The sequence below is a fragment of the Battus philenor genome, unplaced genomic scaffold, assembly GCF_028537555.1.
Source record: "Battus philenor isolate CCGP_79_NKW_IND1 unplaced genomic scaffold, ilBatPhil1.0.hap1 SCAF_13, whole genome shotgun sequence".
Classification (NCBI taxonomy): domain Eukaryota; kingdom Metazoa; phylum Arthropoda; class Insecta; order Lepidoptera; family Papilionidae; genus Battus; species Battus philenor.
This window is the reverse complement of record NW_027181675.1, coordinates 1,410,172-1,437,480: the sequence shown is the minus strand read 5'-3', so window position 1 is coordinate 1,437,480 and position 27,309 is coordinate 1,410,172. Positions and strand designations below refer to the sequence as shown.

Below are 27,309 nucleotides of genomic sequence, written 5' to 3'. Positions count from 1 at the left end.
AAAGGCACGGACGCTGTCTATGTTATAAAGATACAATAAATAAATAAAAAAACCTTTACACTCCTCACTTTACACTTTTACACACCTTTACACTTTTTATCTTTACTTTGACTTTTTTAAAAAAAAGAGAATATAAGCTTTTATTTCTTACTGTAACATGATTGCAAGTTTATAGTAAAAATATTTTTGGCATCAGTTTAATTTTTACCTATTATTTTTTATCTGTTATAAATATGTATCCGATGTGAAATACCGTGTGGGCGATGACGTAATGGCCGCGGCCATTACGCGATAATGGCCTTTTAGGCGGGAAGCCGTCAAGGGTTAACTTATAAAAGTATTTAGAACAGGGGTAAGCAACCTTTTTTGCTCGGTGGGCCGCAGTTTCAAAAACAAGGAAATAAAGTATATGTACAAGGTTCAAAACATGTTATAAACTTGGTATATGTTTGTATTTAAGATATTCAAAACTAATTAGACACTTTGTTATCCTTTAAGCCTTGCTTCTCGGTTATTTTTTAAATAAAAATAAATTTTTTCATGCCTCGAGGGCCACGGGTTGCTCATCCCTGATTTAGAACATTAACAAACTTACTTTGAATCCGGAATATATACCGCCGTTGAGACCGACGCCAATGGCCAAAACCGCCACTGTGGCAGCGGGGTTACATCCGGTGTTCGCTGCGATTAACAGACCAATAGCAGGTCCGTACTCCCCTGAGAAAAAAAATCATATTTAATTAAAACAAATTCATCATTTATTAATATAATTATCTGCACAGCTTCATTTATTGACGCTCCTCGGGTAGTTCTACTTTTGCTGTACTCTTTAACGCGAGGGTTTGTTTTGTGGACATTTAGCAATTAGTTTCCTATCCAGGCCATGTCGGTCAATCATGGTTGACATATAGAGTTACAGTTCAAGCCATTCCGTACATACAAGGCAGTGCTAACAAACTAAATCTCATATTAATTGACCCGCATTGCCATCTAGCTTTTATATATCAAGTTGGTTTTAAAAAAAATAATTTAGAAAGAAAAACAACAATTACAGTATCCGGTGATAAATAAATATTGCATTTCGATCTTTGGAAAGAGACAATCGGCTAATTTCGGTACTATTAATGCTGTTAGCCTTGCGGCTTTTACAGCTTCATCTGTATGAGTTCACGGAACGGAGGGGTCCGTGAACACTATCAATGTAACGTTTTTTCAGTCGTTGTATTTCGTGCGACAGAGATAGTGCTCTACGAAGCCGAAATTAGCCGATAGTCTCTTTCCAAAGGTCGATGTGCAATATTTAACGCCGGGTATTGTATCATAAATTTATTGAAGAAACCGTCTATAAATAATGGAACAAATTGACGTTTATTAGAAAATAGTATTTGAGTAGAAGACACAAGCATATAAGCAAAAAATAATTAGTAAATTTTCCTTAAGGGAAGGCCTAATGGGAAATTCCCCTGACGATCAGCACTGACCGCATTAGCAGAACGTATTAACAATCATTGCAAGTAGAACTTCATAAAAATCCTTTAGTTGACTTCTACTGGGTAACAGGAATATGCCTACAGAACTTCGAGACTCTAAGTATTATGGCTTTATAGATATCGTGATGAGTCAGTACATTGTTGTCGTTTCAAGACTGACTTCACACAAACATATCTATGGGGAAATATACTATAATCGCCACGCTTGGCAGGTTGACTTACAGGTTGGCGATCCTTTGGAAACTTATTTTTGAACAGTGGCAATCCTATATGATTAATGCATCGTGTGAAATATATAAGATTGTATCAAAGGAATCGAATCCGCAAATACGATCTCATAACACTGTCTCTAGACTACACAGAGACTAAACTGTCGGTGACAACCCTTGAGAGGTCGTAAAAGCTTATTTAAGACGCTCGGGATTCGAACCTATGAACTACGATCGAAAATCTTATTTCTCTACCGTTGGGTTATGACTACTAACAAGGAGTTGAAGTATATATAAATCACTGAATTTTTAACACCCTATATTACTATTTAAAAAAAGAATATTAAAATATAAATACTTTTTTGTGACGTGATTTAATTGTGGTGTTTAAATAATAATGTTAACTCACCAATGCTGTTGATAATCTTTCTGACTTGAGTGTGGTTGAACCGCCCGCTGGACAGCATCCAGTCGGCTACCACGGAGATGAACATGGAGAAAAGCCACATGCAGAGGTAAGGGAGGGCTGACACGAAGCCGTTCTAAAAATGAAAATACGAAATTTGTTAATTGATAATCTATGATTAAATTAAAGGTGGAGGTCAAATGATTCATTTATTCAATAAACACTTGCGAAAAATTGAACCATCACTTATGATGGTGATGATGAAAACTTATTATCAAATTGGATTCCTAATCGTCTTCCTGATCGTTCGTTAAATGAATCGACAAAAACATGATATAATAGCGCAACTGTCAGACGTTAAAAAAAAAATAACCTAGCCTTAAGGCGAACTGTCAAAAACCCAAAGTTCGTAGACAACTGTCAAACGAGCTAAGTTCATAGCAAACTATGAAATACACAGCGAAAGTACAATTTTTTTTTCTCTAAGAAACGTAAAAGGTATTTAAAACTCATAAAGTAAGATGAATGAAATCGCTAGTCGTTTTCTAGTTAAGGCCATGAATTCATAATGGACTTCGTCAAGGAAAATTCGGATTCTTTGACATATTTTTTTTATTTAATTGGTATAATTAGTTTTAATATATACCAATCCGAATTTTGAAACCATTTTTCCTTACTAAATTATCATTACCTTATACATTCACCCCTTAAAAACTCTTACACTCATAAACAATCATCCTGTATATTTCATTCAGGACTATCGGGCCAACCTTAATTGCAACTGTTGATTCGAGGGGTCAACGAGTTTGAACCCGACCCCTGAACCCCCGACAGCGGGTTATTGATGACATGAGACCGGCCGGTGATTTATTGGCGCGGGTTAAAAATAGCCCGTGCCTCTTGCGCGCCGCCGTGACCCGATCGATGCGTTTCTTTTTGCAGATGATATAAAGTTTAATAATTTTTGAGGAGCTTTGGTTCATATTTTATTTCGGTGAGATAATCTTAAATGAGAATTCATTAATTACCATCTTTTAAAATCGATTATTCCGTCGCCAATTGTCACTTTAGACGAGAGAGTAGACTTTGTGATTTGTTTTAAATAAAAAAAATCCGTATTCTATTCCAATTTTAAATTACGAATGTTTATATATATAGAAGCATATATATACTCAATGTAGAGAACGCTAAATGTCGAATTGTCCATCTCTCTTCTACTCTCGGATAACATGTCAAAGTCCTTATAACCATCCTCTCCTCTCTCTTCCTCGGGACATATTCTGGACTACTGAGGATCTTGATCCTTTTCGGTAAGTTACTCGCATACTATGTTACACTATATCTGACTTCGGCGGTATTATACTATACGTGTCGAAAGTAGTAAATAAGTATAGTTGGTGTTGTACTTACATCCTTGATAGAGAAATGAAGAACTTGTCGCATGAAGGTCGGCAGCTCGGTCATAAGGGTCTCGTAGCCGTAGTTCTGGCCCATGTGCGCCAGCATTATAGCCCAGAACGGCATCGACATCAGGATCTTGCACCACGGGATCGGTGGTGACTGGATAAATTGAAATTGATTTCTTTTATATTTATAAAACACATATATACACATATATCATCATGCTATACAACGTCCACTACTATATATATGCCTCCTTCATAGATTTGCAATAGAATCTGTTGGAAGTCTTTGTATTTGATTTCCTTATTTTGATTCTATATCGTAAGGAAATCCTTCATATACATATATATAAAGATATATAGAAATAAATGAAAAAAGTCAAGGATGACTTTTCTTGTCGTAGTGAGAACCTTGTGAAATAAACACTAACTTAATCTTGATGTGATTTGTATGTACACTTGTTTTAAATATCGATAAAAAAAGAAAAAAAACAGGTTCGTTAAGACCATAAAAAGGACAAATTAAAAAGGAAATACTATAACAATTTATCATAATTATGTATTGAATGAAACTTTCGATTTGTTCTAGAAGTAAATACGTTTAAAAATTAAAAAATATATAAAATTGTATTTCGAACGTTAAAAAAAATCGTTAAAAAAAACACATTTTAACTCACGCTAGACCCGGCAGCGCCCCAAAGCGAGCTGAGGATGTACTTCTTCTCGGCTTCCTTGATCCGGGGACAGACCTCAGGGTCTTCGGAGACCAGGAACAGGAAAGCGAGACACCAGACGGTACCGATGATACCGAAGACATAGAAAATGGAAGGCCAGCCACCAGCGAAGCCGTACGCGGAGAGCAGACCAGAGAGGGGCATGGAGATAACTGTGCCGAACTGTGCTCCTGCAATATATGGTCGCCTGGTATAAACAAGTATTTAGTCCCTGATGATACAGACACCCATCTTAAATATGTTTGCCTGATATAATAATTTGCACCATAATTGTACGTTTAATCCATTACTTTATTATTCTTTTCTTAATTTTGTTTAAACATTATAATTGTACGTACTTAGTGTGGTAATTTTATTTAATAAATAATTTAATTAGATATATATATTTTTTTTACTTTTTTTTCCTAAATTTCTGTCTGTGATTTGTAAAGTCTCATCACCATCATCATCATCGATAGACGTCTACTACAGGGCACAGACTTCCTCTAAAGATCATCACGATGACCGGTCTCGCGGTGCCCACATCATCGTCCTCCATCTAGTGGGGGCTTACCCACGCCGCGTCTACCAGCTAATGATCACCACTTGTGATGCTATAAAGTTACATATCCTTTTGTTATTATTTCGAAAGGTCTGTGTTGAGGTCTTACCGGCATATACAGCGGCTCCCATCCGACTCCTCTCGTTAGGTGGAATCCATTTAGCCAGCATAGCATGAGAGCATGGCACAATTGGACCCTAGAAGAAGTAATAATTTATTATTATTTTATGACATGATCCACCGTCATCGTTTTAATATTAGTCAAATAAAGTGATCATCACAACGCATGCCTCTTGTTATAATAAGACCGTAATAATCATCAACGGTAATCATCACTGTTTCAACTGTAGAGGTCAATTGAGGGTGGATGTATGGCTAATGGAATGAAAGAGAAAGACTGGGAAAATTGTAGAACGAAAGGAATAGTACGACAGATAATATGATACATGAAAGAGGAGAATGATAATAATAAAAAATTATATGAATAAGTTATTAGAAATAAGAAGTCCCTGTCCCACACGAGATAGGGGAACGAGAGGTCCCCAATAGCGGGGACCAAAAAAAAATTGTAGAGGTCAACTGCAGGACATAAGGATCTCGAATAGATTTATAATAGGACTAGTTGAGGGTCTGCATCCAGCGTCCATCTTTGCGCTTCCGTGGTCTCCCTTCCAGAACCTTAAAGAGGCCATTGGTCCGGCGACCACCAGTTCTGCTATGTAACCTGCTCAATGGTTACTTTCATTCATCTCCAAAGCTCCTCATTTCTCATCTTATAAAGCCTCCTTGCATAGTTATCTAGCAATATGACATATGATTTTTTATTATTATTAAGATCTATATTACACAGGCATTAGCGTACGTACGTACTTTTGTACAATTACGTTTAATATTTACGAAAAGAAAATTTTTGCTCGCGTCTTTGCTATGTGTAACTTAGTTCGTAAACTATTTAAAACTAAGTTCAAGTGAACTAATTATTATGAACATTGGATCCCATCCTTTTGAGGAGCCCGCCATTGTGGAGCCTGGATTTCATGCTTTGAGATGCTTAAAATTCATGCGATGGTCAGAGTTAATACAAGTATATCACACTTACCTCGCCCAGGCCTTGGATAAATCTCACGAGGATGAGCCACTCGTAGCCCGCTTCCGCCGCGACGGGCACCAGAAGTCCAAAAACGGAATTGATAAGCATGCCAACGCCCAGGAACAGTCGTGCACCGAATCTGAATAAGAGACGCAACTTTGTATTTCGAGTCCATCGGAGCTGTTCTAAGGCCCCTTGCAATATACTGGAGTTCACTTACACCGAACATACTTTCTCTATCTAAATTTTAAAAGTCTGTTTCAGAATTCCATTACAAGGAGTTGTAGTTTATACTTGTCAGGTCTAAATCCCTCAGCACTTGCCGTCTCGTACTTGGAAGATACAGAGAAGAGTGTGATCTGAATATCGAGAGAAAAGTAGAGGGCGTAACTATCGCCTTTATCTTAGGCGACAATGAATGTCGGCCACCAACTTCTAAAGTATTACAGAGTAATTGTAAAGGAGGTTATTGAAAGGACCAAAAATTAGCAAAGTGGTAGAAGACTGAATTAATGTAATAAAATACCTGAATTTAAAGAAAATCAAACTAGTGTAATAAAACAATGAAAATTAAGAGATAGAAACAATAATACAGTAAATAAGTGAATGTGATGAGACAACTGTAAGATTAATACTAGTATAAAAACTGTTATACTTTGGGAATGAAATAGAGTGATGAAAGGGTATAGGTAAAAGGATGACAAGAACGATAAAGGAGTAGAAGATTTGTTGGATGGAAGGTAAAAAAGACTAATAATATTCTTAAGGAAGAAAGTGAAAGAATGTAAGTAAAGAAATATATAAAAAAAATATTATACTCAAAGATGTAATGTCACTGTTCTAACAATATAATAGGGAGAATGTGAGGGACCCCAAAAAAAGAAAGAAACCCTTAGCAGATTATTGAGATTGTCCGCTACGATACCTCCAATGCACACGAATTTACTATAGATTTATTAGTAAAATCAAATTCCCTCTCTCCATTGGTGATCACCTTCACCAACCAGACTCCTCACCCTATCAAACCAAAATTTAAATGATCACACCAATGCGGTCTTAGAAGCTCGTTCCAGAAATCATCATAGTTTCAACCTATAGAAGTAGTGTATAAAATATTGCTTTTTATTCACCGCATGTGATTTATTTAAATATGAACCGTATATTTAATGTTCAAGTTAAATAGATACGAAAAGAAATCCTTTTAAATTATATTTACGAAGAGATTAGGGTCATGAAAAATTGTGTCAAGTACGACCTTCGGTTCATTTTATCATTTACATTTGTTTAAGGTTTTTTAAAAAAAAATATAACTCGACCTAGATCCATTAGTTAAATAAGTCAAACATATGATTCTCTAATCAAATATTGTTTGTGTAATTTAAAACATAATATCAAATTGATTTATAAACTTATAAAAGGTGAAGCAATTTAATGGATTTCAAACGTATCTATTTAATGGATTTAATGGAATCAGCGTTACCTTGCGGAAGTCCATCTTAAGTAAGAAAAGGACCAATATTTAGCCACTTCCGCACATGCAGTGGTAGTCGCGCAACAAAGTGCACCGCCCGCCAGCCCGCTGATAAATGCGTATGCCGCAAACAATGCGAATCACACACACAGAGTTTGAAATTGAGAGACTCTGTGTTTGGCACTAATCGGTGTAACATAACTCCTGAAGATGCTCCGTGGAGGGGGAAACACGCGTTGAGTAATTTGGCGGTAGCGGTTGTGTGATTCGCATTGTGGCTAAATATTGGTCCTTTTCTTACTCAAACGTATCTGTTTGTGTAGATATGCATAAAGCCTATGTCTAGGGTGGGGGCAGACTAATCCCCCAGTGAACGACTCTCAGTCCGACGATGGTTCGACGAGGTGCCAAATCATCGTAATAGCACCCTTTTAAATGCCTTTACACCCACAACCAATCATCCTGTATATGTATATCCAAGAGCGATTACTCGGAAACGGCTCCACTTATGACGAAGGTTTTTATATAGAAAAAAATGTATATAATAACGCTTCTGTTCTAATAATAAGCACAGATTATATATCTCATCTGTCATATCGACATCTAATTAAAAAGAGATGTTTTTAATCGTTTAAATCGATCAACAAAATTAGTATTAGTATGTACGAAATACAAAAATTGTTTGTATCGATAAATACGGATATCATATTGATTTTTTTATTTCTCTTGTACTGCGTGTGTACTGTGTGTAATACAGTAATAATACATATTAATATCATACAATAATTACAGTAATTTTACTTGTGAAAAAAATAAACTAAGTAAAGTTTATTTTTATATTATTTTATATGGAGACACACATGTAAACATTTCTTAGTGGTCCGAACGGAATGATACCGATGTCTATGTATGTATATGTGTTAAGTTATGTTTTGTGTATATGTGCATATATATATATATATGTGTATATATATATATATATATATATAAATATATATAAATATATATTATTTATTAAAAAGGGATATGCAGAAAGGTGTGAAAAAATCTACTCACCTTTTAGAAAGAATGCCGAAGGGAATTTGCGTGATGACGTATCCGTAGAAAAAGGACGAGAGAATATATCCTTGCAGTGTCGAACTCCACACGAAGGAGCCATCTTGCGATGCGGCCACCTGTATCGATAAACAATCATTTAATATAAACCTCATAATAGAAAAAATTGTAGTTCTTTGTCCTTTGAAAAATATGTATTACACAAATTAAAAAAAAATAGAAACATTTTTCAACTATATTTGAAAAGAGCAACTGTTTAATTTTTCGTCGGCTCTTCTTAGCAGAGCTTCCTTTCGAGTCGATGGTAGCTGCCTGTAAGACTAATAACACCGACATTTTATGTCGATTGACGATTCAAAAAGAGCAAATGTTAAATTTGTCATCGGCTCTTCTTAGCAGAGCTTCCTTTCGAGTTGATGGTAACTTCCTGTAGGAATAACAATACCGACAATTGATTGACGATTCAATTTTGAAACCTACCAATAACCTCTCATCAGTGCAACTGGCAACATTTGTAGTAGAATTGGTAGGATATGTGTCTAAATAAAGTAGGTTTTTTGCGAAAAAGATATTTATGTAAATATGCTCATAATATGTTTTAAATTAATAATTATATATTATATCATATTAAATGCTATATTAGGTATATATTAATATACACCACTGTGACCTACGATGGATGTACTCTGGGATCAAAAACTCCCAAGTATTAGGAAGGCAGGTAGTTATTTTTTGTTAGGCTGGTAGAATTGCCCATAACATTTGCAAAGAGTCTCTTTATCAAAAATTGGAATATCATTTGTCTCTGCCTAAAACATTTTCAAGGATGTTTTGTGTCAAACGCGTCAAGTCTGGATCGGTCGAAGTCATACTGCATTGGTTCTTCGCCACTTTTTTGTCTTGTTCCGCAAATACTGTATTCGTCTTATTTGGCTCCGAGCGACTTTTGGGTATTCAGCAAACTGAAAATTCCAACACTAGGACGACATTTTAAATGAAAAATACTTTCAAAAAGACTATTCCGATTTTTTGAAGGACTGAAAAAGGCTTTGGAAAAAATGAGAGCAGCGGGAACACCATACCCAACCGGGACCATGATCACGTGCAATCTAACAAGAGTGGAGCTTTGAGAAGAAGAAATAACGTTGGTCAGCCAAACCGACCAAGTTATGTTTCCGTCTATTCGGGAACCCTTCAATTGATAATATTTGAATATAAAACTTACGCTAGTTGCATTAGAGTCGACATTTCCACATTCGGTGTCGATCGCCTCCTTGTCCACTGGTAGAGCAGTGTGGTTGACCATAGCTACGATGGCGACGGACATGTTCGTTCTCATGATGTAAGCGTTGGCCATGCCGAGGAACAGCATGAACGTCACCCAGTGCCGGGTGCCGAGACCACCTGGAATTAATGTCATTTTTATTTCTCGAGTCCTCAAAGATTGGTAAATTATTCTACAGTGTTGAAGATACTGTGACATTAAAAATACAAGTCCGACCTATTTGGAATTCTATGGAGTATATCCAATAATAGCAACCTAATGCTTAGTTCTTCGTGGGTTCTTCTCAGATCAGGGAACGTCTGGAAAACTTGCAGCTCTATTTGATTTTATTTTCTATCAAATCGGACTCTTGGGGCATTTTCCTTATGTCGTACAATTGATACATAACCCATAGACGCAAAATGGGAAAATATCAATGTGGGGATATACCATAATTTAATTGGCAGGTTGGTTGGTAGCCGCTGTGTGGTATTATGGTATGCAGAAGATGCTGCTCCCATTCTTTAGAACAGTGATTCCCAAAGTGGTCTATATCGACCCCTAGGGGTCTATGACAACCTGCAAGGAGTCTACGTCAGCGAAAAAAAAAATTGAGGATCCATGAAATGAAAATGGGGTCCACGATAGTGGATCTCAACACATACACTGATAGTACCTATTCACTTACATCATACTATCTTATAATATCAAAACATTTACATTATTTATAAAAGTACCTATGAAGTAAAAAATATTAATATGTTACGTATATTTTACATAACAGATACAAAATTTCATTTTGAGTAGTTTTAATTTAAATTCAATTAATAAATGTATTAATTAACATGTGTTGTTACTTTAAGTTTTTAACACTAAACTTCACTACAGTTAGAAATTTACAGGAAATCAATACCAGGTAAGTAGGGGGTCTACCCAACACGGAAACACATGGCAAGGGGTCTACGACACAAAAAGTTTGGGGAACTCTGCTCTAGAACCTTTTTTGTCAGAAGTAGCAATTTGTGTATCAGGAATCGAAACCACGACCTATGATCGCAAATCTCTAAGCTCTACTTCTAGTCTACCACTGCCAAGTAGAGTAACATGAAGGAATATATATGACAACTAGCTGTCAAACGTTGTTTTGCCATGTATGTTATAAACTAATAAAAAACAAGGGTTGATCGTAGAGGGGTGAAAATTTAGGGTTGTATGTATTTTTGTATTCGGTATCATTAAAAAAGTAAAAACAAAAAATGTTGTCGAAAAAATCAAAAATTAGGGGTGGACCACCCTTAACATTTAGGGGGATGAAAAATAGATGTCCGATTCTCCACACAGGTCGATATGCGCGCTAAGATTCACGTAAATCGGTCAAGCCGTTTCGGAGGAGTTCAATCACGCACACCGTGACACGAGAATTTTATATATTAGATTATAAACTTGCAATATTTATTGACAGTTTATTTGTATTGTATTAACAAATTCTGAATCTACTACATATATGTATTCATACATACATATGTATATATAATTCTTAAATGGAATTTGATTAAAATTTGTATCTGGCCATAGTTATGTTCTAAAATTGATTTAAAGTGTGATAACTTATGAAAAAAAAAAAGACTTTATTTATAAGTATATATGGTACGTACAGTGTGATATCATCCATTTTAAGACATATGATCTCCTTTGACCATCACTCGCACTCAAACTGATGCGGTCTTGGCATCGCCGCTATCCCAAGTTTATTGCACTTTCTTGCTACTAAAATAGTCAGAAAATTTTTCTGATTTATAGTCTGTGCAATACAAGGTTGGTTGTAAATTTACCAAACGCAAATAACCCGCGTCTTTCCGTTTATACAACGATAACTTTGAAGTTTCGAATATGAGATTTAATTTTATTTATCGCGTTCGAAATATTATTATTTTAAGACGTAAAGATTAAAAATCGAGAGATCAATCGATATTTGGCGGGAAAATCTTGACAGCAAATGTCAAATGGTTTACGACTGCGTTTTTCGTACTATAAAACGCAAACTTTTACTAACGTAAATAGATTAAATTTTATACATATATATTTCGAAGGTAAACATTAAATATTTGTTTTTAATTTAGTGTCTAAATCTCGAAAACTATAGCGTATTAATAAGATTCCATTCAGAGGGTTCAATAAACGTGAATGTTGCCATTGCGAAATATATAAACAACTAGCTGCACCCGTAACTTGTTTCACATTGAATTAACCAAAAAAAAAAAGTTTTTTTTTTTCTTGTATAACAACTTTGTCCGCTACCGGTCAGACGCTTAGTGTACGGTTAGGAGCCGTTCTCGCGCCGGCACGCGATGCCTGCCAACCAACTTTTATGAGTTAGTACGGCACCGGCATCGCGCGAAGTAACATACAAATTTCTTTGGCGAACAATTGGCTTTTAGTTTTTTATTGTATTTTTTAATTGCGCCTGCAATATACTCGTAAGTACAAGAAAGGATTCGCTACAAGCCAAAAAAAACGCAAGACTTGTAACTGATAAAGAGAATTCATTTCGCAATGCCGGTCTCGCATCGGTGCGTGACATTTGTGATTTCTTTTTTTTATTACTTTATATATGCAAGTAATACTTAATTAACCCTTTCCACTCCAAGGCTGTTACGTAGCATCGATAAAATATAATTGAATTATAGTATCTTGCGATTCTAGAATATGTTTCACTCATTCGTGATTCAAACATTTTAGTAACAAAAATCTTTCCCGTTTTAAAATTTTCCGCAAAAAGAAGTATTACACCATGTCGAGTATCACTCGACAGTTGAGCTTGTGGAACAAAATCAGTGTCGAGTGACACTCGACATTGGAGTGGAAAGGGTTAATAACATTGCACCCCTTTTTGAACAAATAGACAACAAAAAAGAAAATTGGCCTGTAACTGACTTCTATGTTCAAGACACTGGCAGTGAGGCTGCTTTTTTTTTCTAAATAAAAGTACCCAAGGTTACTTATTTCATCATCTACCTGCCAGTATAAGTCCTGTCAAAAATAGACCTTTTATTTCAGATATTAGCCGGAACAAACAGAGAGACAGACAAAAATTACAAAATATGTAATATGGTCCGGATGTATATTCATATGTACGTATTAAAAAGTGGTATTTTATAACAAACAGACACACCAATTTTATTTATTAATAGATAAATTAAAATTACGATCTGTTAGTAACTTATCGACTTATAATTAATTTTTATTATTAATTACGAAACAACATTGAATAATCGTATTTCGTTCATATTAATAAATTCATATTAGATGTGATACCTTATTTCGAACTTGGCAACAGTTTGCTTTTTGGGCGCCAAAACGTCATTTACTGTCGCTGGATGGTATGAAATGATACACGAGTGATCCATTCAATTGAAAGTTAAAGTCATTTTAAAATTTGTTACGTAATTTATTTTATTTATTATTTATTTATTATATTTATTTTATTTCAGAGTTTATATATATATATAAATATATATATATATATATTTATATATATATATATATATATATATATAAGGATAAAAGTATGAATAAATATCCACCAATACCTCACTTTGCGTCGTGGTTACGTTCCAAAAAAACACGATGCAAATTGAAACGCCGCAAAGTGAATTAAGATTTCCTATAGCAAATCATGTAAAGATCGAAGATAGGTTCCAGGGTTTCGAAAATACTATATATATATATATACAATTAACAGAATATTTTCGGGATTATTCTATGTCGATTCAGTAGTCCTATTAAGTTATTTTAGCATAAAAACCTACCTACCTATGTTTTAGTATAAAAGCAATGTAATTAAAATTTAAAATACAAGTTTATTCAATGTATGTATTGCTTTTTATGTAAATATATTTTATATGACTCAATTAATGGTACCATATCTGATCTATATAACAATCTTCGTCGTCGTTTCATCCAAAGATATCTAGCTCTATTTCGTGTAGCGCACGTGTGAAATGAAACCCTGGCGCCCCCTGGGCCTGACCCCCTCCCCCCCGCGGCTATAACTATTAACTTTGCCGTCGTAGCAAGAAAGTGTTTTCATATTCCAACAATCTATTTTATAAGTAGGTATAGCTTACAGTATGGTATTAGTTACGGCATTTCTTGGCAGATAGGTTGGTGATAGTGTGGTATTATGTTACGCAGAAGAAGCTGCTACCCATCCTCTGGAAACTTATTTACGGCCAGGGGGTAATCTTGTATAATTAATGCACAAAGTGAGAATTATATAAGATTGCATTCCGATAATAGAATCCGCAACCTACGATCGCATTTCTCAGTCATCTACATCTGGCGTAGTGATAATACTGTAAGATAAAATTATTACAAAAATCCGATTAATACATATAAAAACTATTTTTTACTATATGTCCTTACAGACTGTACTACCAGAATTTAAAAAGTAAAAAATTAATTTAACATATTTCAGAATGATCACATTAAACAGGAATGATCGGAAACAGATTAAAAAACATTAAAATTTTCATTTAACAAAAAAATATATATACACAATATTAAATAGTAAACATATAAAACCTTTTTAAACCGCGATGTAAAAGTAATTTCGTACTTTATAAACCAACTGCAATGTAAATTATTATAGGCCTTATGCTCGAATGCCAAGAAAGTTTTGCGAACGCAGTTTAAATTTAGAAAAAAAAATTTCGGTCACTAGTGACGTCCTTGTGCATACTTACATATCGACACGTTGAAATATTTTAAAATAACCGTTTTACCTATATTTCTCTGTTTCTTATTTAACTGTACGTGATATTTATTACTAAGTGTATATAGATTAATTATATTTTAAATTTATGTTTAAAGTCATGAAAAAAAAACTATTTTCTATTATTTAGCGGTTTTCGTCACTTGGAGCGAATGGGATCGGATCGGAGCGTGAAGGTAGCGTACCTGGAAAAACCGAGGGGTCGAAGACCAGTGGGTAGACCTAGGTATCGCTGGATCGATCGCGTTGAGGCAGACTTGCGCGAATTGAATGTCAACCAATAGCAGACGATGGCGCAAGATAGAGGAAAGTGGAAGTCTCTCGCTTCGGAGGCCAAGACCCACTTTGGGTCACTGAGCTAGCGGAGTAGTAGTAGTAGCGGTTTTCACAAACCGCAAAGGCATTTCTTTTTTATTTTATCGACTTTAGGCATATCATTTGACTTCTGTCTCGCCTGATGTTAAGTGATGACGAGGTCTATGATGCTACATGCTTGCTTAGAAGAAACCTATTCACTCTTAACTTGAACACTCCCAGGTTATAGTTGACTAGAAACAATGCCGGTAAGTTGTCCTATACGTTGTCTGTTCGCAGTAAAGAAGTAGTATTGAAACATTTAAGGGCGGAAGGGATTTCAACCGTGTATGGATGATGTACAATTCAAAACAAAAGGAAAGTGTGAATAAAAAAAGAATGTAAAATATTTTAATAAACAAAAGTAAATTATTAAAATAATCTAAAAGTGGTACTCTGGAGGTGAAGGCGAAGTAATGAAGGGAATGAAAAGGAAAGAAAGAAAGGGTATGAAAAGTAAAGGAAGGAAGGGAATGAAAAGGAAAGGAAGGAAGGGAATGAAAAGGAAAGGAAGGAAAGGAATGAAAGAGAATGTGAAGAATAAAAGAAAGATGTGTAGAAGATAATGTGAAGGATAAAAGATGAAAACATATTGTCCTTGCGTACCTAAGACTGGCGAATATACGAGAGGTCTCCAATAACAAGGACTCGTATAAAAAAGAGCTGCCAGATCACTCCATCCAGCTTCATCCAAGCTATATTAAAACGGTCTACTAATTCAATAATTGACGCCGCCGTCTAAGGCTCTCAGAGAAACTTTCTAGAAAGTGAAATCGTGGTTTATGCTGCTCCATCATCACTCTTCCACCTCTAATCGAAGCAATCTATAAGTGTATACAGACATTTACCTATATTTTACATTATTTACGTAATAAATAAATTATTTATCATAATATCCCTTTAATGTTATTATCATCTAATATATTCAGGCGTTCCTTCGCGAAAGTTCATCCTATGTAAGAAAGGGGGATTTGTCTTTAGTAAAAAAAGGACCAATATATAGCTACTTCCGCTATGCAGCAGCAGTCGTGCAATGAAGTGCACCGCCCGCTGATAAATGCGCGTTGGATGGCTCACTCGGTGTTTGGCACTGGTCGGTGTAACATCTCCTGAGGATGCCCGTGGAGAGGTGAAACACGTGTGGAGTGAATTAACGTAATAATATATAGTTGTGTTTGTCATTGTTTACCGCACGCGCATTTATCAGCGGGCTGGCGGGCGGTGCACTTCATTGCACGACTACTGCTGCATAGCGGAAGTAGCTATATATTAGTCCCTTTCTTAATGTTATAATCATCAACATCATGGCATAGCAGATACATTGTTGGACGAAGACGTTCCCAATAAATTTCCAATAGGACTGGTTGGAAGTGGCCTTCATCTGTTCCCTGGCTTTATCATAGTCGTATAGTCCAGCTTTTGGATGGCCGTCTTACAACTATTGCCATTTCGTGGTCTACACAACAGAACTTTAGGGCTCTAATGGCCATCTATTCTACTTGCTGTGGTCTGGCCGCTGTCATTTAACTTAAACCCACCAATTCTATACCCAGGGCTATTCTGGTTAGTTTCGTCTACGAATCTCCTCATTGCTGATTAGATCTCCTAGAGAAACTTGTATAGCCCTGTCCGTTGCAAGTTGACGACTGTGTGTTTGCCAATAATATTATCAAAATATCTTTCTATTAAGTTTTTTTTTATTAAAATCTCTATTCCACAGATACAAAAATACGTGCATTTGTTTTTACAATGACGTTCGATGTTTTCGAAAAAAAAATATTCATATTTTTTCATGTCACAGCGATAGTCTCTTATAGTTAAATATAAATTATAATATTTTTTTTAATAATTCAATGGTTTGTTGTTTTTTTAAACGATGTCCTTACGAATTTATTGAACTATACATAATTACTATGAATTTCATAATCACATATATATATATGTATGTACACGCCAGACTAATACGTTCATAAAGCTCCAGAGACCGAGAAGCCTTATATATACTATGTAATATAGTTGCATTTGTAATGCTTCGTCTGGTACAAAATCACATAGAAACTAAAATATTTTTTTTAAATTACTTCATTCATATATCCGTGTTACTATCCAGTATCACGTTTTACACACGTTCTCCCTTTTGTTTATTTTTTTTTTATAATTGATATCACAAAATCTTTAATACAGCGATTAGAAAAAATATGCATACTTAGCTTGTTATATGTGTAATAATATATTTATAGTTATAGCGAAATAATACTGTAAAAAGAAAGAAAGATGAATTTTGTTCATTCAAATCAATTTTATCTACTTCGAGGTAATCCTTGTTCGATAAAACGCACTTTTGCCAACGTTTTTTCCATTCTTCGAAACAGACGGAATAGTCTTTTTCCGGTATAGCCTTTAAGACCTTTTTCGATTCCATTTTAATCTTATCAATCGAGTCAAAACGGCGTATTGGTCTTTTTAGTTTGCTGACTAACCACAAGCCGCTCGGAGCCAAAATGAGTTTTTGGCAAAAAAGTCGCAAAGACTTGATGAGTTCAAGACATATAACATCCTCCAAAATAGTTTAAGATGTGCCAAATATTCGAACTTTTGACAAACAGACTTTGTAAATGTTATATACAGTCCTACCAACATAGGCGAAAAAAATTACCTGCCTTCCTAATGCCCGGGAGTTTCAAATGACAATTTCACCTTACAGCTAAAAGCTATTTATCAATCTAGTGTATAGACGTCCTTATCTGCGCTTGTATGGTACGCTAATTTAGAATTATAAGGACCCGGCGGCCATCTTTTCTGCGCGCTATGTTACCTGCTATTTCAACTTGCCAATCCTCTGAGCTATTTCGAACATAGCCTTCTCCATTGCACGTTGTACGACTGAAAACTTGCCAATAAAGCACGGACTAAATAATAACTTCAGGTCAATATACATTGGAATTTTCGATATCTAAATATAACTTTATAGCAAAGGTTTATGTATAAATCAAATTTTACTATTCATAAAGGGAATTCTCATTTATTTTTCATTTTTACAGTGACCTTAACTAGGTTTACAGAAATAAAATATAGTCCGTGAATTTATTTATATAATTTGAGATTATGATAATTGTATATAAACGAAATCACATTCTGAATAGAGCGCGTGACGTGAGCGGGCGTTTTGGCGGGAAACGATGATTTACACGCGCACGGGCGCGGTGACGTCATCGCGTATTGGGCGATCGCTTTGATGGAACGCCCAGACTTGAACGCGGAAAATTCTATTCACAGAACTCTCCCAATGACAAAATTATAAATCTCCACTAAAACGTAAATATAATCCTTAATAACTTTGAACCTAAATTAGACTCATTGCCATTAATAATTAGTTACTTTTTCAAACGAATATATTGTAAATAGTAGACTATTATTAAATCACATTCGAAATTTAAAAAATAAAATGTGCAGGAATTATTTTTAATTTGTATTTTACATTTCGTCATTCACAATAATTCCAAATTCAAATGATATTTAAAAATATATTCCTAGTTCGTCTCATTTTAAAAATGTAAATCAATTCGGCTGACACGATTTTGCGTTTTTAATGTGCGAATTATTTTATTTAGATTATAAATGATATTTAGGTAAGCACAGATATTATATATTTTATGTTATGAAAAGAGTAAATATATTTTACCAATCTAATAGAATGTAACTAGTTCTACGTGAGGTTATAACAAATAGATTAAACATAAAATACAGATGTAATTTATAACAGATTCAATAGTCAATAATTTAAAAAATATGTTTAAAAAATTTTATTAAACGATATAACATATGTATAAACTAAACTGTCACATTAAAAAAAAAAAAAACAAAATTAAGTTTATAGATATATTTTGCATCGACTTAGATATAGTTTTAAAGTTTTTTTTTTTATCTAATTCAGGTAAAGAGGTTTTTCATTAAATTTGACATTGGTGATGAAAATTTCTTAATTCTCGTCAAGGCCGTTCTTAAACAATGTGATTCACAGACTCTTATCAGCGAATTGCGTACACTTTAATCATTCTTTTTTAAATTGCGTAATATTTGTTCGTGTTCACAATCTTTATGTATATTCTTCCGGAACAAGGTTACAGATATTGTATAAAACTAATTAAAAGAAGGTTTTGTTTTTCTGACATCAGATAATTATATATAATTATTTATTGACTCATGACATATGTATCATGACTTAATATGTTCATCATTATTAATATAGAGATAGATGCCATCTTCAACCAAAGATGGCGACGATGACGATGTTAAACTATATTTATTTAAAATGATTTAAAAAGTTTTACTGCATGTTCGGATGATAATTGTGTTGCACCTGAGAAGGATAAGGTAAAGAAACTCGGTGAGACACTATATATATATATATATATATATATATATATATATATATATATATATATATATATATATATATATATATATATATATATACATATATATACATTGAAGTGGCCATCATTGACAAGGCGTTTTCTTATATGAAGACATTTACATTGTAAAAAATCTTAGCAAAGAAACTTTTTTTGATTTTTTTCCCCCATCATACTAAGTGTTTCCCACGTGTTGGGCCCACGACCCACAGGGTGCATTTTTGATTATTAAGGGAGGCAATTCGAAAGTAGACTCCACAAGAGTCTTCAACCAACCCTTTCGCTTTAATATAAACATGGCATATAAAAGATTGAATAATTAGGCATCTAGAAGCCTTGCTGGAGTTTCTTCCGCAACTTCTACCAGCGCTAAAGATTTTCTTAACGGTATTGATGATATTAACCAGGCAATAGCAACCGACCAATCTGAGGATCTCCCCATTCGAGCGCGTTTATTTTAGAATATTAATTATTACAGATGTGTGACAACCCTAGCTGGGGTCTTCTCATGGGAGCGCATTTTTAGACCCTCCATTGACCGCCAGCTGAAGTGATAAGAGCACGGCTTTTTAATCCTGTAAAATAACCGTGGCTCCTCCAGGATCCATTGAGCTTCGGTACAATAGATGCCATTTGAGCAGCAATGAAAATCCACACCAAAATAATTTAATATAAAAGGCATAAAATCATTCAGGATGAATTCTGTGATAAAAAAAATATACAATAATTCTGTTGAACTAGAAAAATAATTATTTTACTATTCTCACGTATTCCATCATAGATAATTGTACTGTTAATTATATATGTAAATGTAATGCGTGTTTTCCTAATGAATTCTTTTCCCGTGAATATATTTTATTGCTTTAGATTTTTATATCAGATTATATCAGCTATAATTATAGTATGAAGTTGATAAAAGGACCTTTTTGAATTCTTCTCTGCACTTATACGAAATCTACTTCTTAAAAACGTTGATATAAAAATAAATTCTTGAATTTTAAAATATATTAATGTACACCATCTATATAATCGATGTTGAACATAGATAACGCTTTAGACATTTCATTACCCGGCAATAAATATTGCACATCGACCTGTGGAAAGAGACAATCGGTTAATTTCGGCTTCGTAGAGCGTTATCTCTGTCGCACGAAATACAATCAGTACGGTATCTATTAGGAGCTGTTACAACAAGTATCACTTGCTTTTTTTGATAATTATTTTTGTTCTTTGTATAAAATAAACCCAATTTTTCTATAAGTGATGGCTTTAGGTTGGGGTAAAATAAAATAAAAAAAAAACATATAGAGCGTTATCTCTATCGCATGACTGACAAAACGACATAGGTAGTGTGGCAGAGATAATGCTCTACGTAACCGAAATTAGCCGATTGTCTCTTTCCAAAAATCACCGGGTACTGTACACTTTACAATCGCCAACTTCTCTATTCTAAGGTCCATCTAGAGGTCTCCCTACATGATTTGAATTATTTTATAATTCATAATAATATCCGTAACCTAATAATTATTAGGATTTAAGTCTATGCTGCTATTGGAATACTTTTTTTACTTCTTTATAGGCGAAGCATTTGACTTCTATCTCGCCTGATGTTAAGGGATGACCAGGTCTAGGATGCTACATGTTTGCCAAGAAACCTATTCACTCTTGCCTTGAAGACTCTTAAGTTATAATTGTATGGAAACAATGAGACCTGTAGGATGTTCCACTCCTTATCTGTTTGCAGTATAAAAATATTTGCAAAACGCTTAGTGAGGGTGGAAGGAATTTCAACCGTGTACGGATGTCATGTAGACATGACTGAACTTGTATTACATATAGACTTAAGATATATCTTGGTGTATGATACTACCGAACCTTCAGAATGTCCGGTTTTTTGACAGATTAGTTTTGGATTTAACAAACTTAATATTTATACATATAAAAATGCATTTTAATAAATCTAGCAAAAAGTAAGTTAAATAAATGTATTAATAAAAACCTCAGAAAAATAAAAGAAATATAAAGCTAAGAAAGTAATAAATAAAATTATATAAGCGTAAATTGCAGATATAGATACATATTGCAGATGGGAGGAATTTCCGTGAAACCTATTTGAAATGGCATTGCAAGGCTTACTCCTTCACCAAAGGTCGCCATGATCCGTCTCGGACAACCAGCATCCACCTTCTTCCCACGACTTTAATAATCAACAGTCCACCTAGTGGAGAAACTTTCCACGCAATGTTTACAGGCTCATGTTCACCGAATGTTTCGGCACCATTAGCCGTCCGTTGCGAAATTTTTATAAATAGAAAGAGATGCTTCAAAATTTATTTTCTACATGAAAAATTTAATAAAATCTTGTCATCTCCAATGAGGTAATGCAGACGACATAGGAAATGTTTTCGTTGTATAACCAACGTCACGTCCAAGGCCACCGGAGCCGCACAATCGCAGCTGTCACAGACAGTGAACAAGCGCGCTTTTTTTTTTTCATCCGCCATTGTTTACCTGGAATTGCTTCCATTTTGATATACGATCGGCGTGATTGATTTTCGTTGAGTCAGACATTTTTTATACAAAAAATAACACAAAAGCTATTTTTTTTAAAAAGCAGATAGAATTTTTATGTTAAAATTATTTTATTTGCAAGATATTGTAAAATGTGTAGCTTTTTAGTTGACAATTAATATATGATACTCGCTATCCCAAAATAAATAGTTTTCGAAATAATAAATAACATAATGTTATATATCTATAGTAAGAAATTCAATTTTCAAAATTCGGATTAGAAAATAAAAAAAATATTATTGTTTATAATTGTAGATTCAGTACTGCAGGAATTTATTATCTCTTGCATTCCAATAGAATAAATATTTAATCGTAATCAATTTTTACAGGGCAATTGGAAATAGGTATGTAATAAAGTAAAGTTTTTTGGTTTCAAATAAACTATGCATTCATTTGAAGAACTTTTTTTATCGATGCGTTCAAAATAGCTATTGAAAAAAGATACATAATTTCATTACTCTTCTTCGTTGCAGCAAATAAAAATCCTTTCACGGATAAAACAATTGAAACCATTAGACAGAATGAAGTCAATTGCATAACCTACTTTACATTATAAAGTGGGAAAAAAAGCAAAAAAACCAACCTTTTTCAATAAAAATAGAATAATATATAAATAAGAACTGCGATCATGTTTTAAAAGATTTATTAATAACTAGCTATCCCGACCGACTTTGTATCGAAATTATAGACACTATCGCATCCAAATAAAAAAGTAATGAAACATATTTCATACTGCTCACTTTATTTAATAATTACATGTGAATTTTTAAAAATAATATGATTTATAAATGACTGACAGATCCTGTCTAAATGACAAACGCGCGAATTTTAAAGCGCACTGTCAAATGCGCGGAGTTCATAGCGTTCACCTGTCAAAAACGCAGGTTTAATAGTCTAGAATATTCTTGAAGTTTTTAAATCTGCGCAATTTTTCATCTCCGAAACAACCCTCCACAAAGTATACAGAATAAAAAGTTAAATAAAATCGGTAGCTGTTCTCAAGTATAGGCATGATTAAGGGCAATAGGAATTAAATTAAATAAAAATAAAAACATGTAAATAAATTTATTTATATTAAGACTTAAATATCAGGTACAAAGTTAACAAACCTTTACTGTACGGCGGTATCCAACTGAATGCGATAAACAATTTAAAAATGTTATCAGGTCAAAATTCTTCTGCTAAATGTATTTTTAATTATTTATTGTATAGTAAATTAAACTTCTCAAAAGCTCAGTAATGTTAACCACGAAACAAAACTTCAGAACTCGATAGTATATGGAACCTTGCAATCGTATATGAAAAGATTAGTAAAATATGGTGCGGAAACTATCTAAAAACGTAAAAATTTAATATTTATACTCATAATTAATACATAAACTAATATTAACCAAGTACACGCATAAACCATTGTAATTATGAAAACAATTTAATTTACATAATTATTAAAACATCGATAAATTCGTCGCGATTTATTCGCAGCACTAATGCAACTGTCAAATATGAGCGGGAAATAAAATAAGACAGTTTAGAATTATTTTATCCTTATAACACGTATATTAATTCTCCTTAGTTGTAACTCCAGGTAAATTTGCGTTTTTAAAATAAATAACTAAAAATATTTGCAATTTTTCTATAAATATAGCTATGATAAAATATTACATGTACGACATTAATGACTTACTTGTGGTCAGTTATTAGAACCAAATATAATCATACTTTTTCGTTAAAGCTTGTATGAATATTGGAACTATATCGAATTAAATTAAAACTTCAAAGTTAGTCTATTAGCTATGGTGAACTATATATAACGACCAAATAAAAATTCTCAGCTTGTAATACTACCGTGTCTCGCAATCTTTTACATTATTCAGGTCACACGCTCGTCTGGGACGTATGGTTTTAACTATTTCCATATTTCACAATAATTCAAAAATATATATTTTTAAATAGTACATATTTATTATAGAAACTAAATAAATAAATTTGAATTAAATACGTCAAATCTTTTGCACTAGAAATTATAATAAATAAAATAATTTCAAGGGATTGCAGTGTAGCATCATACACATTCAGTTACGATTGCCGTGAATCGATAAATTGTATCGATTTATAATTTTAATTTATATAGTCTGCTATAGTAAAATAAATGCAATATGATATATTTTTTACATGTAATAGAATCTGTTTTTAAATGTAAAATTTTACTTTTTTTGCACAAAAAAAGTAAAAGGAAAAAATAACTGCCAATAATTACAACGGTGATCTTTCAATTTTAGTATCATAATTTTATGTGTTATCTAATATTAAAAATACGTTCTAAACTGCACGTTTAAATTTTTTTAGATGTATTTTTATATGAAGATATAAATCATTTTTATCTTCATCTAAGATTGGTAATAAAAAAGGAAAATATAGAGTAAATAATATCGATTTCGCTAGTAATGGGTAATACTCGTTTATTACTTACATACATATAAAAGCGAAATATTTAATATTCCTGTATTTTTAATGAGGTGAATGTACCTTTAAAATATATTTAGAATGGAAAACGATAAATTTAATCACATGCGATAATGAGATTTGTCAGAAATATAAAATTATTAATTAAAAAATTGCATCGAATATATTTCTCTGTCCATGCGGACGAAACGTTAGCTGACGTTGGCAACGAGTTTTTGTCTATAATAGAGGTTAACCTAAATTAAGAAAAAAAATGCTTTGTTATGAATTTTGGGAAAAATTCATGTAAGCATTTTATAATAAATTACGTACGTGTCAAGAGTGAAAAAAAATATTATTTTTTTAAAATTGTATGTATGAATTATGTTTTTCGTATGTATTATGGTAGACAGTATATCATATTTGAAAAAAACATCTCCTATTTGGAATTCTTAGGAAAAATAATTATTATTTTACGAAATATTTATTTTACGACCAGAATAAATCATGTAAATTAATTATCACATAGTTCTTCTTCGTGTCGAAAATCTGTATCGAATTTGTCAAAAAGTGCATATAGCAGATATCAGTAAGGAGATGGTAATGTAAAAACCGTAAACAAAATATTCCGGGAATCTCGATCGAATTGTTCCGATAAGATATCAAAGGTCTCGCGTAGTTCCCGATGACGTCACATTTGACTCACCCCTATACGCCTTCGGGCGCTGGTCTTCAAGACCGGGCTGCTCCCAGACCAGCACATGCGCGCCGCGAGACCGGGAGACCATGGTGACGAATTATAATCGAACGAGAACGTAACCGCGCGCGTCGTCTACGTCACGTTGTCGACTGAGCGGCTGTTTGATAGGGGGTGTAGTAGAAACATTGCGAGGGTTGTAAACAGACGCGAGGCTCTGCGGTGACTGGCGTCCTGCGCTGTGAATACAGCGGGCGAAGGGGAAGAGAGGCGGTGCGGGAGACAGGGGAGGGGGGAAGAGCGAAGCACGCGTCACTCGCGTGCCCGACGCCGGCTCTAGTTTTTACTGAATCGTCTGAAAGTTCTTTACGCGGGAAAACGCTCGGCTAAACGTCAAATCTATCGCTTGTTTTTTTTTTGTATAAGAGCGCCATTTGATTTTTTTTTAAAAGAAGTGCATAAACATAAACAAATCAAGCCACTTAGTTAGTTACATGCAACCTGAACAAATGCTATATTTGTTGATTCATAATTTAAAAGTAATAATGATAATAATTTTTTTCCGAGTAACTTAGAAAAAACTTAGTGGCCTTGAACTGCATGGAATATCTGTGAACTAATTTAATATAAGTCCGTTAGACTCAAAGAGAATTTTGATGTCGCTTACATTAGCTTACACTACATTTTGTAATTTCAAAACTTTTAATTTAAATTCAGTTAAAACTACATTAGTGTGGAGAATTGTTTTAATGCTATTTTTTCCATTGAAGACGCTAAACCTAGATTATTACTGTGTCTTAGCTCAAAAACTTCCTCGGGAGCCCTGATATGGAAATTTACATTATTTGATGGGCATATGAAAGAACAACACGCAGCAGCTCCTCCGCGCTCTCATGCTGAACTGCTTGCACACAAGCTAACCTATTCACACACACGCACACACGTCACCATACCATTATACACTGTTCGGAACAAAGTTCTCTAATAAAATACTAAGAAACGATTACTTCGATTCTTCCTTTTCATAACATCGAGTGTTTTTAAACCTCATTCAGTTAATTGTTATAATTGTATATCCTTAGCCGTTGTAATTTAATTAATTAGTGTTTAAATTGTTTTTTTTTTTATCTGTATTTTTAATTTTTTCAATTTTTTTTTCTGTTACGTGTAATATAATATGAGTCTCTTAGGTGGACACTTCATGAAGTGACTGAACGATATGCATGCAAATATTACAGTAAGAGAATGCCCGAAGACGATGATATATTTTTAGGACCCGACTTTCACTGCTTCTCGAGTGACTTACATTTACTTTATTGGAGATAGACAGTAACAAAAGGCAGTAACAAAGTACAAACTTAGAGGCTTAGAAATGTAAAATTAGTTACAATTGTTACCTTATAACTATCTCACTGAGAACATACAATGATTTATAGTCAAACAATGAAAAAACAAATAAAAACATAACTAAACAGGGATCAAAGATTATGGCTTATATATTTATATTATGGTTTAAATTGTATTGTATATACGTTTGCAGATTCCGCGGGAGTGATACGGCGCGCAGAATTCGCGCTAAATCTCTTTTAAGGTAGCAAAGCTGAAGAGCTTCCGGGGGAGCCTCGTTAGGAGACCAAGCTCTTAGATTGCTGAGAACGATCCACGGAGTAACTGGATTCAGGAGTCTTCACGAGAAGGCCACGTCTTGAGCTGCCACTTATCGATAATAATCCTTTGATATTCCGTAACGACTTGGTCGGTTTTTTTGCCCGGCTAGTCATTTTGAATTTAAAAAAAAACGGTACTAAAGTTATATCAAGCATCACTTGTACTGAAATAAATATATTTGCATATCTCATCACTATTTCATTAAAAGAATATTTGATGCCCGCAAAACAAATGAATTCTCGATTCTCCCGCCTTTTTTTACGTTTCGCCTTAATCACTGACGCGAGGCGTAATGTTATTTCGAGGTTTTTTAATCTGATTGATCGTTTAGGGTTCCGTAACTTTGGAGTAATCGATTTAAAATCGATTCATTTAAATGTTTTATTATAATTATATACATATATACAGTCACAGTTCATAATAATATCTGAGTTTTTGTTTAAAAAAAGAATATAAATTAAAAAGTTGAACTGACAGCTTTCAATAAATAACAAAATATGTGTGTATATCGATAATTATTTTTATGAACATTTTTGGAAGAATACTGAGATATAAGAAAAATCGGGATGTACATACGTTTAGCTTTAACAATTAAATACATGCGCATGCGGTGAACAATGCGAAACACGACTACCACCGTTAATTTACTCTACACGTGTTTCACCCCTCCACGGGGCATACTCGGGAGATGTTAGACCGACAAGTGCCAAACACCGAGTGAGTC

At 33.8% G+C, this 27,309-nt stretch overlaps 1 protein-coding gene across 2 annotated transcripts in view; it reads right to left on the bottom strand.

The window, feature by feature from the left end:
• Picot (putative inorganic phosphate cotransporter protein picot) overlaps positions 1-27,309 on the bottom strand; it is an 84,629-nt gene that overhangs the window by 1,856 nt on the left and 55,464 nt on the right. The window contains exons 1-9 of one of the 2 annotated variants that reach the window (XM_068777021.1): positions 24,927-25,102; positions 9,626-9,804; positions 8,401-8,519; positions 5,883-6,012; positions 4,893-4,980; positions 4,186-4,412; positions 3,516-3,665; positions 2,109-2,241; positions 596-717 (exon numbers count right to left, since the gene is read on the bottom strand). In XM_068777021.1, coding sequence (XP_068633122.1) covers positions 596-717; positions 2,109-2,241; positions 3,516-3,665; positions 4,186-4,412; positions 4,893-4,980; positions 5,883-6,012; positions 8,401-8,519; positions 9,626-9,804; positions 24,927-25,008 — 1,230 coding nt within the window. In that variant the 5' untranslated portion in view covers positions 25,009-25,102. Of the gene's footprint in view, positions 1-595; positions 718-2,108; positions 2,242-3,515; positions 3,666-4,185; positions 4,413-4,892; positions 4,981-5,882; positions 6,013-8,400; positions 8,520-9,625; positions 9,805-24,926; positions 25,103-27,309 lie in introns of those variants that run through there. The other variant, XM_068777022.1, reaches the window with a different exon arrangement.